This window comes from Miscanthus floridulus, chromosome 4 (genome assembly GCF_019320115.1).
Source record: "Miscanthus floridulus cultivar M001 chromosome 4, ASM1932011v1, whole genome shotgun sequence".
Lineage (NCBI taxonomy): Eukaryota > Viridiplantae > Streptophyta > Magnoliopsida > Poales > Poaceae > Miscanthus > Miscanthus floridulus.
In genome coordinates, this window is record NC_089583.1 from 102,908,432 (window position 1) to 102,926,552 (window position 18,121).

The 18,121-nt window shown below is 50.4% G+C and overlaps 3 protein-coding genes across 3 annotated transcripts; 2 read left to right on the forward strand and 1 right to left on the reverse strand.

Moving 5' to 3' along the window:
• The first annotated feature begins 2,212 nt into the window (after positions 1–2,212).
• Positions 2,213–3,273, forward strand: LOC136550665 (uncharacterized). Its single transcript, XM_066542282.1, has 2 exons — positions 2,213–3,052; positions 3,137–3,273. The coding sequence occupies exons 1-2, from the start codon at positions 2,221–2,223 to the stop codon at positions 3,271–3,273; spliced, it is 969 nt and encodes a 322-aa protein (XP_066398379.1). The 5' UTR covers positions 2,213–2,220.
• Positions 3,274–4,727: 1,454 nt separating this feature from the next.
• On the forward strand, positions 4,728–5,715 carry LOC136552394 (U1 small nuclear ribonucleoprotein C-like). Its single transcript, XM_066543955.1, has 3 exons — positions 4,728–4,849; positions 4,926–5,174; positions 5,256–5,715. Exons 1-3 carry the CDS (start codon positions 4,736–4,738, stop codon positions 5,505–5,507), a joined length of 615 nt encoding a protein of 204 aa, XP_066400052.1. The 5' UTR covers positions 4,728–4,735; the 3' UTR covers positions 5,508–5,715.
• A 9,420-nt stretch (positions 5,716–15,135) lies between these two features.
• On the reverse strand, positions 15,136–16,913 carry LOC136552395 (anthocyanidin 5,3-O-glucosyltransferase-like). Its single transcript, XM_066543956.1, has one exon. It carries the CDS (start codon positions 16,770–16,772, stop codon positions 15,321–15,323), a length of 1,452 nt encoding a protein of 483 aa, XP_066400053.1. The 5' UTR covers positions 16,773–16,913; the 3' UTR covers positions 15,136–15,320.
• Between the last annotated feature and the right edge of the window lie 1,208 nt (positions 16,914–18,121).

Below are 18,121 nucleotides of genomic sequence, written 5' to 3' on the forward strand. Positions count from 1 at the left end.
GTAGATCTCATCGAGGTCTACAATTTACATATAAAAATTATCTTCATCCGACATCGTATTGAAGGGTTTTCTATTTTTTAAAATTTGAATCTCGAGGTTCGTGTTGGTAGAAGGCTCTGATGGCAGCATGAAACAGTCTAAGGTCCCCGAGAAGGTCGTACGGCACCTTCCTTTCCTACCGAGGCTGCAACAGCTGTATATGACGGAGGAGTCCGCGAAACAGATGACGTGGCACAAGAATGGCAAAAGATACCATCCTGACAAGATGGTACACCCGGCGGACGGTGATGCATGGAAGCACTTCGATAACATGAATCCTGTCAAGGCTATGGAGGCTCGGAATGTACGCGTAGCGCTGGCAACAGATGGGTTCAACCCGTTTGGAATGATGGCGGCCCCGTACACTTGCTGGCCCGTGTTTGTGATCCCCCTCAATCTCCCCCCCGGCGTCATGTTTGAACCTAAGAACGTGCTCTTGACGCTGATAATACCTAGACACCCGGGCGACAATATGGGTGTGTTCATGCAGCCGGTGTGGGATGAATTGGAACTTGCTTGGGAAGAGGGGGTACTCACGTACGACCGGGCTACGAAGAGGAACTTCAGAATGCATGTGTGGTACCAGTATTCAATGCATGACTTCCTGGCGTATGGCTTATTCAGCGGGTGGTGTGTTCACGGGAAGTTCCCTTGCCCGACATGCAAGGCAGATGTGATGTTCACCTGGCTGGCCAAGGGCGGCAAGTTTTCTTCTTTCGACAAGCATCGCCAATTCCTGCCTGAGAACCATGAATTCAGGCTAGATGTAAAGCACTTCACGAAAGGCGTTCAAGTCACCGGCCCCATTCCGCAGGTTAAGAGCCCTACCGCCATCCTTGCCGACATACAGGCTCTCGAACCTGAGGAAACAGGTGGGTTTAAGGGATATGCTCGGGACCACATGTGGACTCATATATCGGGCTTGACTAGGCTCCCCTACTTCAAGGACCTTCTTCTTCCACACAACATCGATGTAATGCACACAGAAAAGAATGTGGCCGAGGCACTCTGGGCAACACTCATGGACGTTGGCAAAAAGTCGAAGGACAACGTCAAGGCTAGACTGGACCTGGAGATGATCTGTGATAGACCAAACCTGGTGATGAAGACCCCTGCGCCCGGCAGGAAATGGAAAAGGGGGCCGGCCGATTACATCCTGAAAAGGGCAGATAGGAAGGAAGTTCTGCAGTGGATCAAGACGTTAAAGTTCCTCGATGGGTATGCGGCGAATCTGAGCAGGGGTGTGAACTTGCAGACTATGAAAGTCTTAGGGATGAAGAGCCATGACTTCCACATATGGATTGAGCGGATCCTTCCTGCGATGACCCGGGGATACCTCCCAGAGCATGTGTGGCGCGTCCTGGCAGAGTTGAGCTTCTTCTTCCGCCAGCTTTGTGCCAAGGAGTTGTCTCGGGATGTTTGTGTTGAACTGGAGAAGGCTGCACCTCTGTTGCTCTGCAAGTTGGAGATGATATTTCCACCCGGCTTCTTTCTGTCCATGCAGCATCTGATCTTGCACCTACCGCGCGAGGCACGGTTGGGGGGTCCCGTGTAGGCCCGTTGGTGCTATCCAATCGAGAGGTGTCTAAAGCTTCTTCGGAAAAATTGTAGAAATAAAGCCAAGATTGAGGCTTCCGTGGGAGAGGCCTCCGTTCTAGAGGAGGTGTCGACCTTCACACAGGCGTACTATACTGAGAAGCTTCGCAGCATGCACAATCCAACCCCTCATTACAACGCTGACGAGAACTCATCGATACTCAGCCTTTTTCAAGGGGATCTCGGGAGTGGAAGCGCAGGTACCAACAAGCAGTTGAACCATCAGGAGTGGCAGACTATCATGTTCACATTGTTGATCAACCTTGATGAAGTGATTCCTTATCAGAAGTAAGTTCTCAATGAGCTTGTTACCTACGCCGTCACTATCCTCCATCTATCATGGTCTGACCCTCTAGTTTCTTCCTTCTTTCAGGGAATTTATTAGTCAATACTGGAGAGGCAATAGGGCTCCTACCGAGCAAGAAGAAGACAATCTTCTTAGACACGGTGTGCCCAATTTCATCTCCTGGTTCTGTACAAAGGTACCAACCAACTAACCTCTTTCCGACTTTGTGATTCCACTTTGCTCCCCGGAGCGAGTTATGTAACGATCTCCTACCCTTGCAGGCCTGAACGGATGCAGAAATGAGCGATGAATTGAAACAGGTGGGCCGTGGCTTCTCCCGTAGGGTGAAGTCATTCACCGTTTATGATGTGAATGGCTATCGCTTTCGCACGAGAAGCTACGAGGAGAGTCGACCCAACCTAAAAACCATGTGCTGCGGAGTTCGTACGCCCGGCACGGATGGGAAGGACTACTACGGCATAGTCGAAGAGATATACGAGCTCAACTTTAAGGGTGCCGGGACTTTAGCGCCGGTGGTATTCAAATGCCATTGGTTCGATCCTGATATCACGAGGAAAGACCTTACGATAGGTCAAGTCGAGATTCGACAGGACTCCAGCTATAAAGGAGACGATGTCTACATTGTGGCCAACCGAGACGCCACGCAAGTTTATTACCTCCCATGGGCGTGCCAAAAAGACGAGAAGCTTGCGGGGTGGAGCCTTGTGCATTTGGTGTCGCCGCGCGGCAAAGCGCCTCTCCCAAACGACGACGATTACAACTTTGACCCAAGCACCGATGAGTTCTATCAACCTGAGGGGCTAGAAGGTACCTTGGAGATCGACATTGGTTCGCTCATGGGCATGGAAGTAGACAACGAAATCGATGAGGACGAGGGTGAGGAGGTGCAGGATGCCAGGGACTTAAGAATGCTTGAGCGATGGCAGATGCAGCGCGATGGAGTTGTCCAGGAGGAGGTACATGATGATGACTATGGAGACGATGAGGATGATGATGACAGTGATGACTTAAGGGAGCTCGACAATATTGATAGCGATGACGACGATAGTGATAGAGATGACGACTCCACGCCCGAGATATTGCCGTTCGCGGAGATAATTACGAGGCCATGTAATACTATATTGTTATTATTATGTTCCTTTACAAGTACTTGTCATTTATTTATGCTAACAGTTTTGTTCTTTGTCATTGCAGGCACTCGGCAAAATGCCAGGCGGACGGCGGCAGCGGCCGCATCGAGCAGTACGCTCGGCGTACCAGGTCCCCCCGCAGGAGACCGCCGACGACGAGGAGGAGGAGGAGGAGGTGTTGGTGCGCGGGTCGTCCAGTAGGGGGTCCCAGCCCCCCAGCGGACGTCGCCAGGTGACCAGGAGGCTGCCATTCTCGTCCTCGCAAGGGGGGACGACGTCGCGTGACGACGAGCACGGCGGCGACGACGACGACGACGATGACGACGACGACAGCGACGACGCGCCTACACCAGGCGAGACGGCTTCGACTTCGTCAGGCGTGGCCAAGGTGTACTCGCGCGGGCCCACGCAGCTTCCTAGGGTGCGGCCGCAATTCCACCAGCGCCCGGTGATCACACCCGTGGGCCAGACGTAAGTAACCATTATTGATTTCACTACTTGTTCATATGACATGTCAAAAATCGAACTAAAGACTAACAATTGTTCTTAATGACTCGTGCAGTTCCTGGAAGATTGTGAGTGGAGCAGGTCAAGCACGCCATATCAATGGCATCCAGGGCCTCCTGATTAAGGAGTACTACCCTGGCCTTGTCAACGTCAACGGCGAGATGAAGGTGCCCACCAAGTGGTCCCACTTCTACCTCGTCGAGGAGGGTGGCGAGACCATCGCGGCAAAGATAAAGAGGGAGTTTTGGGTGAGTCTTTCATCGCACCGCATTGCTAAATAGTACGCATTCGTCGGACTTCTTGCAAAAAGGAAATGCTACATGATGTGTCTGTGTGCATGACTTCTTCACGTGCGAGGAGGGTAAAGCGGCCTAGGCGGCGCGAGTGCAGGAGGCGGTCTGCAAAGATCGTCTCAAGGACCTGTACCATGAGGCGCGCATACAGGCCATCCGCGACTTCCACGCCAACGTGCTTGGAGAGAACATCAAGAAGCCCCAAATCCGCCAGAGAATGAACTCGAGGGAGGCCGACCTCACCCAAGCGCAATATGAGCAGGTAATTAAGTATGACAACATTCGTTCAGATTCCTTCAGTGAAACATTACACTAATCTTCTCGCATGTCAAATACTTGATGTCATGCAGGTGTGTCCGTCGTGGTGCGACAACCACAGGGAATGCTGGACGGAGATTGTGCGCATGTGGCGCACGGATGAGGTGTACGCGAGGCACGCCGACCGTCAGGGCCGCCGCGCGCAGATGCGAGGGGTGTCACACCACCAAGGGAATCAGCCCCTCCCCCAGTTCGCGACAAGATGGGTATGCATCCGTTCATGTCTTAATCCTTGCGCTCAATTGTCAATACTTGTAACCATGTTTGTGTTTTCAATGCAGACGTAGACGCACGGTGGGCAGGAAATCAACGAGTACACCGCGTACCTCCTCTCTCACAAGGGCAAGGCGACGGATCCGAACAACGTCTACAACCCGGAGGACGGGCCCGATGCGTACACCAACCCCACCGCCTACGAGAAGGCCACCGAGTACACCGTCGCGGCTCGCCAGCGCTACGGGGAGACGTTCGACCCCACCGTCGAGCCCCTGGACATAGACCTCCTGCAGAGGTTGGGACCAGGGAAGCAGCACGGCCGCTACTACATGGCCCACAGCGCCCTCGACCCGTCCCAGGTTCCTACGCTGACCCAGGTTCGATCCACGCCCACGAGCTCCAGCGACATCCCCGTAGCGCCCCGGCGGCAGTCAGCGTCACAGGTAAGTGCCGTTTCGTTCGTCATTCACTCGTTTCGCACCTGTACATACAATCAACACTGCGGATGTAATATTGCAGGCCCAGATGGAGGCCAAGATGGAGGAGAGGATCGCCACGTTGCACGCGCAGATGATGGCGCAACAGATGGCTTACCAGCAAAGCCTACAGCAGCACTACAACACTCAGATGCAGAACATGGCCAGCTTCTTCCAGTCCATGCAGACGCCCGGGGCGTCTACACCGCCTCCTCTTCCAATGTTCGCTCCACCGCCTCCTCCTCCAGAGTTTTTTCCTGTGCCTGCTCCTGTCGCTCCTGGAGGGACCCCGGTGAGTATATTGACTCTTGCTTTAACTTGTGCGTCCATGCTGCAGATACTAATGACATCACTTGGCGTTTAACTTGTGCAGGTACAGTCGGCGGGTTCGAACCCATCTCCTGGAGGTCCCAGCCATCAGATGATGTCGTATCCACCACCTGCACCCTATCCACCGTATCCACCTCCGCGTGGCCCTCCTCCGACGTACTCGTGGCCGCCGGTGCGCGGAGGGTGGCAGTACACGCAGGCGCCTCAGTTTGGTCCAAGGGGGTTTCCGTGGGCAAACCCTAGGGGCTCTGGGGGCGGAGCGGACGACGAGACCGGGGACGGCGCGACGAGCTAGGTACTTGTCGATTCTGTTATCATGTATCCACCGTATCGTCGAAGTTGTTGTCATGTATTTCTTTTCTTCGTTATGGACCTAGACTTGTTATGTTGAACTTCGTGTGATGGATGTCGACTTGTGGTGTTCGACGTGTTGGACTTCATGTGATGGTTGTAATGCACTTGTGTGGTTGTTATTGTGACATATATGTGAGATATATGTGATGTTGTGCGTTATTGTGATATATGTGGTGATGTTGGCGACAAATGTGATGAAATTGTGATATAAATGGTGCTACCGGTGCTTCTGGTGAAATTGGATTATAATTTGTGATTTTGCAGGGTTTTGATGCGAGAAAACAGAAAACAAAAGCAAAAAAAAAATTTCAGCTTTACAGTCGGCAAAGCTGGGCAAAAAAACCCCAGGACAGAATCTTTGCCGACTGCAACTCCGAAAGCAGTCGGCAAAGAACATTTCAAAAAAAATATTTTCTTTCTTTGCCGACTGCCGAGCTGGCAGCCAGTCGGCAAACAATTTTTGAAAAAATAATTCTTTGCCGACTGCCGAGGAACCAGCAGTCGGCAAAGCCTGCCGTCAGGGCTGACGGCGCCACGTGGCTATGCCGACTGCTGGCGTGGCAGTTGGCAAAGGATTTGTCGACTGTGTGCCACGTGGCAGTCGGCAAATCCGCCTTTGCCGACCCAGGCTTTGCCGACTGCTCTTTGCCGACTGCCACGTGGCTTTGCGGTCGGCAAAGCCTTTGCCGACTGGGTTTATGCCTTTGCCGACCGGGGCAAGCAGTCGGCAAAGAGGCGTTTTCCTGCGGTGGTTGTCGCCGAGGGATATCACCGTGGCGTTTCGTCGCAGACCGCCGTAGGAGGCAATCGTGAAGATCCGAGTTGTCGTGGAATCTCGACAACAGATGATGTTGGTGAGCAGCGAGGGCCACCGTAGGTAACCAAACCTCCTAGCTTTGTGCCGACTAAGCTGAGGCAATGGTGTAGCCCCCGAGCTTAGTGCTCATTAAGCCGTGACTTTGTTTTGAGTCGTTCGAGTCTTTTTTAGAATTAGACTAGCTCGTAGCCTGTAGACAATATAAGACCGTATTGAATCGTCAATAGATTCTGTTAGTCTATTAGTAAGCCGAGTGCCCCAGGGGTTGGCTTGTTTAAGTAACTTTTTGTTTATAAAAAGTTGTTTTAGACTGTTAATATGTGAGTAAGATTGTAGTCTGCATGCGAGGCTTGTATTGTCTTGTATAGACCTTTTGAAAAAGGCGCTTAAGACGGATTAGCCAAGCTAAAAAGTAGTCAACATAGTCATTATGATTTAAATCATGTTTGACCCTTCCGTCGACGTTAAGTGTGTGATGACACTTGTTAAAGGGGCCTTTGTAGCGATTGTTCACTGTTAGTATCCTGCCCTGTAGCGAACGAATCAGGTACCTTGCTTCCGAGAATCACCCTACTCGGGATGACATGGGATAGTCAGACTAAATGTCGATAATTGGCTCCCGGCCATAGAGACGTAGGCCATCCGAGTAGGAGGCGTATCTCACAAAAAGGCAATATAGCCCAGTATCCAGCGTATGCAACTTGTCAAGATTGTGTGCCGGGTGACGACATCATAGTCGGAGAGATGCGTAGCAGCGTGGACAGCCGCCGTATCTCGTATAAGTAAAGGGTAGCAGTATGAGTACCCGGGAAAGGTGTAAACAACCATCGGGTTGTGTACCTTGTAGGAGGAAGGAACATAGAGATGTGTAGCAGCGTGATAGCTGGCCTATCTATGTTAGCTAACGTAGCAGCATGGCTACCTGTCTAAGGCGTGAACAACATTGGGTTGTGTGCCTTATAATTGAAACAACAGCTGGAGCTGTTATATGCTGACGACGTGGGCCGGAGCCGTTGTTGTCGAGGGCAGGAGTAGTCGGAGCTGGACGAGACCAGGTGGACAAGGCCATGCCCGCTCCTGTGCATTATCGGCTGCTTCTCGAGGTGATCGACCGAATAATATTTGCCCAGCTGAGACTGCTAGTGCTCATTGTTGCCAAGTAGCCGATGTTGATCTCATGTTGATGAAAGCCGTGCGGCAGCAGCAACGAGGGAATTTATTCATGTATGTGCATGCCTTGGTGGCTTGGTTTTGTACGTGTATGCTAGAGATGTTCGTGCATGCATGCTAGCTGGAGTATCATGAATGTCCACAGTTAGCTTGTACGGATCTTGTCTGGACCCTAGCTTGTTAGCTTGTTGTACGTGGAAGCCTCCATATCCTTATGATTTCCATAATTAGCTGGCTTGCATGACCTCTTCTTGCATGCTGCTGTTAACCGTGCGTCTTCATGTTTGCTGCTGTTGATCGGCTCCTTATCCGACTAGTCGAGCAAGTCTGCCCGAAGACGAGTAGTCCCAGTGGGTTTCACGCTTCTCTTATAATCCGGCTTTTTCGGCTTATGTTTTTAGCCGGAACAGTGTTTTTCTCTCACAACAAATCAGCCGGAACAGTATTTTTGCTTCTTTTTTCAGCGAAGCGAACGTGCCAACGTTGTTTGAGCTGGAAGCCCATGGGTGTGATGTCGACCGTCGCGATCGAGTAGCTTGCCGTCGAGGAAGCTTTGCCGAGTAGATTTTATGGCTTTACTTGTATGGACGTACATGCAGGTCTCACCAATATATCTATATCTGATGCATGCATGCGAGCCTCAGCTAGCTTGCATGGCCACGTTGATCACGGAATCCTCACTTGTTTGCTGGTCGTTGATGAAAAATCTACAAAGAGCGTGGCATGTTGCCTCGTCGAGTTGTAGTATGCCGGGGGAACTCCTTCCTAGAATTCCATCTTCGCAAGAGCAGTCGGAGTGGAGGCGACTAAGCCATGACGATGGTCGAGCCCCCGAGCCTAGTGGCGACTAAGCCATGGAGGCGAAGAAGCCTGATCAAAGCGACGGAAGTAGTCAGCGCGGGGGCAAGGTTGCCCGGTGGTGGTATGAGCGACGTCCGAGTAGAGGTAACCCGGATAATGTGTCTCATCCTCACCCAGCGGCGTGGTGTAGACCTGGTCCCTGCAAGGCAAAATATACAAAAATTTTGTAGTTATTGATATTTAGGATATCAAGTTGGGAGTTGGTTCCAGTATTATAAGATGTATGCATGTAAAATAACAAGTCGGGAGCGGATCTCATCATTATGAAATGCATGTAGGATTTTTTTGCATCTTGCTCTTGCTAGGTTGTGTAAATTGCAGGAGTAGTTGACCCCATATTTGTAAGCACTTGTATCTCCGACGTATGGTCGTGAGGTTCATGATCGTAACCATGTGAGCCGTGCGAATAGTGCGTCACAAATGTAAGTTTGTACTGCTCAAGTATTTGTACAACCGTTAAGAGAAGACTGGAACAGTCAGCGTTGCGCGAAGAAAAAGAATGCACACAGAGCACGTGTCGTACATCCATTAGGTGTAGTTTCAACTACAAGCTTGGAGCTGTACGAGTAGTCGAAATGCAACTATTGTATGGCTGCGGAGGCGCATGTGTAATATCCAGAGATATATAAGAATTAAGGAATATTTAGAAAAATATTAAAGCATGACTTAGCTTGATTGTCGACCGCGTGGTAGAATTAGCACACGATCCTGGCGTTTTGAGCTTAGAGCCCCCGAGCATCAGCTTGACCTTCTTGGCTAAGTAGTCGGTTTCCACGACTGAGTAGTCGGTCAGCGTTGCAGAGTAGTCGGACACTACGTCAGAGTAGTCAGACACCGCAGACGAGTAGTGGAACTGTTTCCAGGTAGATTCTTGAACAGGCCGAGTAGTTGCCGAGTATAAACAGAGTCAGGTCTCAGCGGAACAGAATCGGCAGAGTCCGGAGGCAGAGTGGTCTTTGTTTGCTTGTAGGAGCCATCGTACGTGTACGTGGCCTTTGTTTGCCTGTAGGAACCATCGTACGAGTACGTGGGTAGGTCCTTTGCATGTTGACGATCATCGTTATCCTTGCTTGTCGTCATTAACTAATGCATACATGCAAACTGCTTTCTTGATCCGAGTAAGCCGTCGTTGGCTAAGGGCGGGCTGCGCTAGTCTTCGACGCCGAGAACCTTGCCGAAAGTAACCGCCGAGTGCCTCCTACTCGGCGACGGCCGCTGCTCTGGGAGGTGAAGTCGTCCGGAACTGGGAGTACGTCGGAGTGGGTACTCGGACTCAGCGAGGAGTCGAATCATACTCGGACTCAATCAGAACTCATCGATGATGCCGCCGACCAAGTGGTCCACGAGCGGAACGAAGTGGCGCACCTGGACGTGGCACTTGAGTTGTAGTAGAGGCCTAGTTGTTGCGGACATGAGCTTTATACGTGCATGCCGTATAGATGGTAACATGTACATGCAATTTCCTTAATAGATTGCTTGTTTGCATCATCATGGATGGCGTCGACTTGAACACGACCTTGTTTTGCTCGATCAGCCCTGATGTCGCGATTTGCATGTCTGGCTTTGAAGTTGACTTAAACTTACCCGCCGCCGGCCGGGGCGTTATGATAGGAGATTCCCAACTCGTAGCCATGTCGGAGTCGAATTTGATCAGGATCTACGGTCGCTGACGCGTGCGACGGCCAGCTTCACTCGTCGTAATCGAGATGTGCTGATCACAGTAGGTTACAATCATGGCTGCGGTGCTTGACGCTGAACTTGCGGACGACGACTTTAGATCTACCAGGATGCTCTGGGACATGGAGAAGAGGCGTGAGGCTCCGCCTGACTCCGTATTCCAAAGCATGCAACCACGAGATGCCTTGAGACGGTGATTCCATCGTAAGCTGATGAAGGATGCTGCCGTGAGAAGCCGTTGCCACGGATGGCGTCGATCTTGAGGTCCGTCGAGCTCTCGAACACAATTGTGCCGAAAGCCTCTACCTGGCGCTTTAGCTGTCGGTGTTTGATGACCGGTAACTCGTCACGGGGTTATCCAGGACGATGGTTGGTAGGCTTCGGCGTATGCAGAACTCGACGGTGAACGCAGAGACACCAATTTATACTGGTTCGGTCCGCCGGAATAGCGTCCTACGTCCAGTGTGCGGTGAATAGTATATTACGCCCTGCGCTTAGGGTTTAGACCGTGAGGTCTGTTCCTATTGGGTTATGCCGATCTAGGGAGCCTTGTCCTCCTTTATATATCCCAGAAGACAAGTCTCCTAGTCGGTTACAATGTAAGAGTCCTAGTAGGACGATAATAATGTTACTAGAATTACATATGGGGAATCCTAGTCAGACTAGATCTTCTCCCTTTCTTGTGGGTATCTGGGACTATGTCCCGCATGTCCATAAATATCTCTAATTAGTTCATCTTTTTTATTAATTTCCTTACATGGGTTATTCACTTCATTTGCTGTTAACCTCAGTAACTAGTGACAACTCACCCCACGATCGCACACGAGGAGGCCACACGGCCGTCCAACGCGCTTTGCTGCCCACGCCTCCGTGGTCTCCAAGCTAGCAGGCGACGCGGCATCCAAAACAAAATTAATTTTAATTGTAATTATCTCGGTGCTTTAAGATTTGTGTAACTTTTTCAAAGATGATCACCGGAGCCAAACTCAAATGTTGTTTAAATAAAGAACTAATAGTACAGCAAATAAACTAGCTAGTTTGAATTTGCGCGGGCCAACTTGTTCTCAACACAGACAAAGTTTTAGAACTAATACGAACCATGTCATTACAAATGTCACGGTTTGAAGATCAACCATTACTATTAGTCTATTTGTAGATATGCCATTATAATTCAGCCTCCGTTTGAACCATGCCATTTTATACGCCTTCGGCGACATCAGACCCATGTGCAGACGTATGTATCCCACTGTATTTTCGTATGGTCCAAAATATCCCTAGACTCCCTCCCTCTCTGTCTCACATACAAGCGGCCCAACCTGTCATCCTTTCATCTCCCTCCCAATCCATCTTCTTCCTCGCTCTCAATCTCATGGACATGCCTGGCCGTTGCCGGCGCACCCCGCCGTTGATAGAACTCCGAGGATCGAAGGATTCGGCGGTGGCGGCTCGTGCTCACCGTGGTGGGCTGCACCCTGGTGGCGGCCACCTCCACGAGGCTGTGATGGGATCATGGGAGGTCCAAGACATTCGCAGCTCATTGGCTAGCAGGCGCAGAGCCATGATAACGGTGCGGGCAGGAGGCGACAAAGGCAAGTAGGAAGGCGCGGCCTTGGTGGCGAGCTCGCCGTCGCGCACAACAGCAAGGGAGGGGGCGGGGCGGGTCAGCGTGCGGTGGGGCATCGTGCGGCACATAGGCGACCTCGAGCGAGGCAGGTGATGTGTGGCACAGAGGCAAGCTAAGCTCGAGAAGGCCGGGCGACGAGCGGCACTGGCCGGCAGGCGGCAGCCTTAAGACCTTGCCACGCCGTGCCTTCATCTTGCAGTTACCCACGTCTCACCAGGACCGCGCCACTGGAACGTTCACCGCTGCCATGAGATTGAGAGCGAGGAAGAAGAAAATGGATTGGGGAGGGAGATGAAGGGTTGACAGGTGGGGCCCGCTTGTAAGTGAGACAGAGGGGGAAAGAGTATAGGGATAATTTGGACCATTCGAATTAAGCCAAAGTTTTATGATTCATTCATCACTTTGATTCCTAAGAAGGATGATGCTCAAAAGGTGTCTGACTTCAGACCCATCTCGTTGCTCAACACCTCATTGAAAGTTATCACAAAATTCTAGCCAATAGTCTGCAAGGAGTGTTACCTGCTCTAATTCATAAAAATCAGTATTTCTTCATTAAGCTTAGATGCGTCCAGGATTGCCTAGCTTGGTCTTTGGAGTATTTACATATGTGTCACCTTTCTAAGAAGGAATTAATCATCTTAAAGCTTGACTTTGAAAAAGCTTTTGATAAAGTAGAACATCAGCTCATGTTACAGATAATGGAGAAGAAAGGTTTCCCAACTAAGTGGCTTGCTTTGATGAAGCTTATTTTCGAATCAGGAACTTCTTCAGTGCTTCTAAATAGAGTTCCAGGGAAGATATTCCACTATAGAAGAGGTGTTCATCAAGGAGACCCTTTATCTCCATTACTCTTTGTCTTCACAGCAGATTTTCTTCAAACTTTGCTCAATGCAGCTCAAGTTTCTAGGGACCTCCATCTCCCTTTACCTCTGCAGCATGATCAAGATTTCCCCATATTGCAATATGCCAATGATACTTTAATATTTATGCGGGGAGAAGTAAACCAGCTAACCTTTCTCAAGAATCTCTTACACCAGTTTGGAGAGTCTACAGGCCTAAGAGTGAATTTTGACAAATATTTCATGGTGCCTATCAATGTTCCTGCAAATAAGTTTCATATGCTTGCCACCTTTGGCTGCTCCAAAGGTTCTCTACCGTTCACATATTTGGGTTTACCTTTGAGCATTACCAATTCTTTAGTTGCCGACTTCTGGCCAATTGTTTCGAGATGTGAATGTTGACTCATTAGCACTGCATCTTTCCTAAGTGAGTCAGGTCGCTTGGAAATCACTAATGCAGTTCTCACCACCCTCCCCACTAATGCCAAAGACAATCATCAAGCAGGTGGACAAATTCAGGAAGCATTGTCTTTGCCAAGTCTCTGATGTCAATAATCGTAAGCCATCCAGGGTAGCTTGGCCTATGGTCTGCGTTCCGAAGGATGAAGGAGGTTTAGGTGTTTTGAACCTTAGAACATACAACGAGTGTTTACTTCTTACACATCTGCGTAAAATTTACAACCGTCAAGATATCCCTTGGGTTCAGTTGGTTTGGCACCTATATTATACAAAGGGTTAAGTCCAATTTACACCCTCCAACTTGCAGCAAAGTTCGGATTTCAACCTCAAACTTCAAAACCGGACAACTTTGGTCCTCTAACTCTCGAAAAAGTTCAACTTTCAACCTAATGGGCGGTTTTGCGGGTGAACAGTAATTTTTAATATTTTCGAGAGCGACGAAATTTTATATTATTGTTTTGAGCATCTTAACGTCCTCAAATGAAAAAACTTAAAACTACAAAGTTGTAGATCTCATCGAGGTCTACAATTTACATATAAAAATTATCTTCATCCGATATCGTATTGAAGGGTTTTCTATTTTTTAAAATTTGAATCTCATCACATGATAAAATATGGTGCTGAAATTTTATATTATTTTTTCGAGCATCTTACTCTCCTCAAATGGAAAAACTCAAAACTACAAAGTTGTATATCTCATCGAGGTCTACAATTTATATATAAAAATTATCTTCATCCGACATCGTATTGAAGTGTTTTCTATTTTTTGAAATTTGAGTCTCATCACGCGACAAAATTGTTTCACGCGTGATGAGACTCAAATTTCAAAAAATAGAAAACTCTTCAATACAATGTCGGATGAAGATAAGTTTATATGTAAATTGTATAGCTCGATGAGATCTACAACTTTGTAGTTTTGAGTTTTTTCATTTGAGGGTAGTAAGATGCTCGAAAAAATAATATAAAATTTCAGCACCATATTTTATCGCGTGATGAGACTCAAATTTCAAAAAATAAAAAAACCTTCAATACGATGTTGGATGAAGATAATTTTTATATGTAAATTGTAGACCTCGATGAGATCTACAACTTTGTAGTTTTGAGTTTTTTCATTTGAGGACGTTAAGATGCTCAAAAAAATAATATAAAATTTCGGCGCTCCCGAAAATATCAAAAGTTACTGTTCAACCGCAAAACCGCCCAGAAGGTTGAAAGTTGAACTTTTTCGAGAGTTGGAGAGCCAAAGTTGTCCGATTTTGAAGTTCGAGGTTGAAATCCGAACTTTGCTGCAAGTTGAAGGGTGTAAATTGGACTTAACCCTTATACAAATGATAGACTTCCCAAGCTTTCTGCAAATTTTTATGGTTCCTTCTGGTGCGAGATCTTCTGGAACTCCTAGACTCTTTCAAAGGTATGGCAACGGTGTCAATCAAAGATGTCAAGTCAAGTTATTTGTGGTTAGACCTCTAGAATGGGAGATTACTGCTCCAAGATTATCCTCAATTGAACTCATTGGGCAAGAATCAGTTTATTTCAGTTAATGTGGCTAAAAACATACCGGTTCTTCACTCTCTTTTCCACTTACCTCTCTCCAGCAAAGCTTATTATGAGCAATTACAGGAGCTACAGATCCTGCTCAACGATACCTATCGGGTCTTGATTGGTCACCATACAATCTCACCTGCTTTTTCATGGCTTTGGAAGTCCGCTTGCCAAAACAAGCATAAGTTTTTCTTCTGGCTAGTGCTAAAAGACAGATTGAGCACAAGAGATCTCCTGCAGCGGAAGGGGATGTTTCTTCCAGATTACACCTGTGTGTTTTGCTCCCAGAACAGTATTGAAACTTTGTTTCATCTACTGGTAGGCTGCCCCTTTGATCTAGCATGCTGGAATAGTCTCAACCTCGTTGTGCCATCTGATGGTCATCTATTCCAAGTGTTAGACAATTTTCAGACGACAGCCGCACCTTTCTTTCTTCATGGAGATAATTGTTACTATGTGCTGGTCTATTTAGGCGACCAGAAATGATATCATCTTTAGGGTTTTCAGGCTTCTTTGCAGCGGTGCAAGACCATCTTCAAGTCTGAGTTTGCTGTAGTTATTCTGAGAAAAATCACACATCATCCCTTAATTGATTTATGGCTAGAAGTCTATGTGTAGTTCTTCTTATTTTCTTTGTATCCTTTTTGGTTTCATGAATGATGCTCTGTATCGGATTTGGTATCTTTTGCAACAAAATCACAGTAGGGGCCCAAAACCCCTACTGTTTCACTTTAAAAAAACACACAAGAACATAGTGGCCGTGCTTCACTTCTTCGGGATCACCGCGCCGTGGTGGAGCGCCTCGGCAAGCCTCTGCAGCGCTGCGTGCGACGACCCGCCCTCCTCCACGGCCTTCCAGCACACGGCCTTCATATCCGCGGTCTTCTCCCTCGCCCTCCTCCCCAGCTCGCCGTCGGCGTCCATTAGGGACCGCACCGCGCGCTCGAGCTCCGCGGACTCCACGAAGTTGTCCCGCTTCCTGTCCACCTTGAGCGGCACGGCCACGCCCATGTCGGCCACCAGCTCAAACGCGTTCAGGTGCTGCTCCGCGTACAGCGGCCACGGCACCATCGGCACGCCGTGCCACAGGCTCTCCAGCACCGAGTTCCAGCCACCGTGCGTCACGAAGCCGCCGACGGCGGGGTGCGCCAGGATGTCCTTCTGCGGCGCCCACGTCGGCCACACCAGACCCTTGCCCTTGGTCCTCTCCAAGAACCGCTCCGGGAGGAGCTCGTCGAGATTCGCGTCCGTCGGGTGCTCCGACCCGTCCGGGGCGCCGGCGCCCGACGCGTCCGAAGGTGGGCCCCGCAGGACCCACAGGAAGCGGTGACCACACCGCTCGAGCGCGGCCGTGATCTCCACCACCTGCGGCGGATCGAACCAGCCCATGCTCCCGAAGCAGAGGAACACCACTGACCCCGGCGGCTGCGCATCCAGCCACGCGACGCATTCGTGAGACGGCGAGCGGTCGCCGAGCGACAGCATGGGGCCGATCGGGTACACCGGCGGCGCGGGGCGACCGGGCACGCACCGGCCCCCGGCGACGGCCGCTAGGGGCCCCGGCTCGATCTCGTCCGCGGTGTTGGCGATGATCCCCGTGGCATCCATGAAGCGATCGCCGAGGCGCACGAACCACGCGTAGTTGGGGCTCTTCTTGTCCACCACGGGGCACGGCATGGACTCCGGCGGCACCGGCGGCAGGCCCGGCACCTGCACCTCCCCTTCCACCTCGTCGAACTCCACGGGGACCGAGTCGTGGAGCACGGGCAGGTGCAGCATGAGCGCGAGCAAGGCGCCCGTGGACGACATGAAGACGTAGGACGGCACCCCGAGGCCCCGCGCCACGTCCACCAGGGGCGCGGCGAAGATGTCGAGCACGAGCGCGGCGACTGGGCACGCCATGGCGGCCACGGCGTCCCTGATGTGCGGCGCGTGGAGGACGATGTACCGCGCGATGAACTCCTCGACCCCGACGGCGTCCGAGGGGGGCTCCACGGCGGGGAGGCGGTGGAAGCGGATGTCCTGCCCGGACGCGGCCTCGCGGCGCACGTGCGCCTCCACCTCGGAGGTGGCCTCGGAGGTGGGCGGGCGCATGACGAGCAGGGTGATGGAGAAGGCGTTGCCGCCGCCGCTGAGGACGCGTTTGCAGGACTCGAGCATGGACATGAGGTGGCCGGAGCCCCACTCCGGCAGGAGCACCAGCGCGGGCGGCGACATTGGAACCGTCGGTGTTTGGCTGCAAGCGTAACTTCGCTGCTTTTCCTTTTTCCTTTTCAGTGTAGCCCACAGCCAACACGACACTGCTTGCAGTGCACTGGATGGCGAGTTCCACTGGAGTAAGGGTCTGTTTGTTCGTCTACGAGCTACTAAAATTTAGCAGCTTTTAGTTATTTTAATAATTTTTTAATTAAATGTTATGATCAAAAGTTATTAAAAGAGTTTTAGTCCTCTCTAGTAATTCTGGAGTTACTAAAAATGACTAAACTGTTTAGTAGCTACTAGAGTTCAGTAACTCTAACCAAACAACCCCTAATATACAGTATTAGCTAGGATGAAAGTGAAACGAATAACAGTATGATTGATGAATAGCCAATCGATAGTGACTGGCACTGATTCGGCGGTGGAGGGTGATCACACAGGGGACCAGATCAGTCCCCCCAGCCCCAGGATGGCAGGATGGGCGAGCACGGGACTTGGAACCGTGCTTTCTTCAGCAGATTCGCAGATGTTTCTTCTAAACAATCTGCTAAGATCTTATGAAATTTCTGATCCATAGGCTATAGCTCAACACTTTTCTGCGTGGACTTGGCCTGATTTGGAACGCCTGTGGCCAAGTGATGCCATCGCGAGGCATCGCAATTCACGGGTGTCGTCGCAGACAGCGCCGTTGAAGCCACGCTGCAACGCTCCAGCTTGGACCGTCGCTGTCCATGCTTTGAAGTGGGGGTGGTTTTGTCCTCGTGTCATTGCCTGAATGGCTTTCCACCGGGGAAATCATATCCGCTTGTCTTGACTACGGCCGGACGCCGGCAGAGACCCGGCAAGAGGCTTTGATCAACCCAAAATTCCAAACCCGCATCACTATCCTAGAAATTGCTGGAATTGGAATTTTGGTGGATCGAAGAAATTCCAAACAGACCCATATTGTCACCGTTCTCTCCGGCCACGTGAAATGAGCAGTTGTGTCTCGGCTTGCTGGCGGGGCGGGTTTTTATCGGAGCCCACATGTCCGCCCCGCAAAATCATGCTTTGCGGCAGATGCGGACTAGCTGCAACATTTTCGCGGCATGCAGCCTGTTCGTTTGGCTGTGGCTTGTCGTAAACGATCGTAAATTTTCAGCCGGAACAGTATTTTTCTCTCACACAAACCAACCAGCAGTACTTCTTCACGAACCAGCCAACCGAACAGGCCGATGATGTGTGCTGTTCCGCGAAGCTCATTGGACAAGAGGGCAAGCCCGCAAGAACCCGCAACGATGGTTGTGTCCTACCTCTATCGAATATCTAGTATCCAGCGTGACAACCGCTCCTTGATCTCGTTCTGAAGCTAGCCCACGCATCAGGCG

Coding starts and splice junctions, on each gene's coding strand:
- LOC136552394 (XM_066543955.1), top strand. CDS start 4,736: ATGGCCCACAGCGCCCTCGACCCGTCCCAGGTTCCTACGCTGACCCAG. Junction 4,850..4,925: donor GGCGGCAGTCAGCGTCACAG/GTAAGTGCCGTT, acceptor GTAATATTGCAG/GCCCAGATGGAGGCCAAGAT. Junction 5,175..5,255: donor TCGCTCCTGGAGGGACCCCG/GTGAGTATATTG, acceptor TAACTTGTGCAG/GTACAGTCGGCGGGTTCGAA.
- LOC136550665 (XM_066542282.1), top strand. CDS start 2,221: ATGAGCGATGAATTGAAACAGGTGGGCCGTGGCTTCTCCCGTAGGGTG. Junction 3,053..3,136: donor GGAGATAATTACGAGGCCAT/GTAATACTATAT, acceptor TTGTCATTGCAG/GCACTCGGCAAAATGCCAGG.
- LOC136552395 (XM_066543956.1), bottom strand. CDS start 16,772: ATGTCGCCGCCCGCGCTGGTGCTCCTGCCGGAGTGGGGCTCCGGCCAC.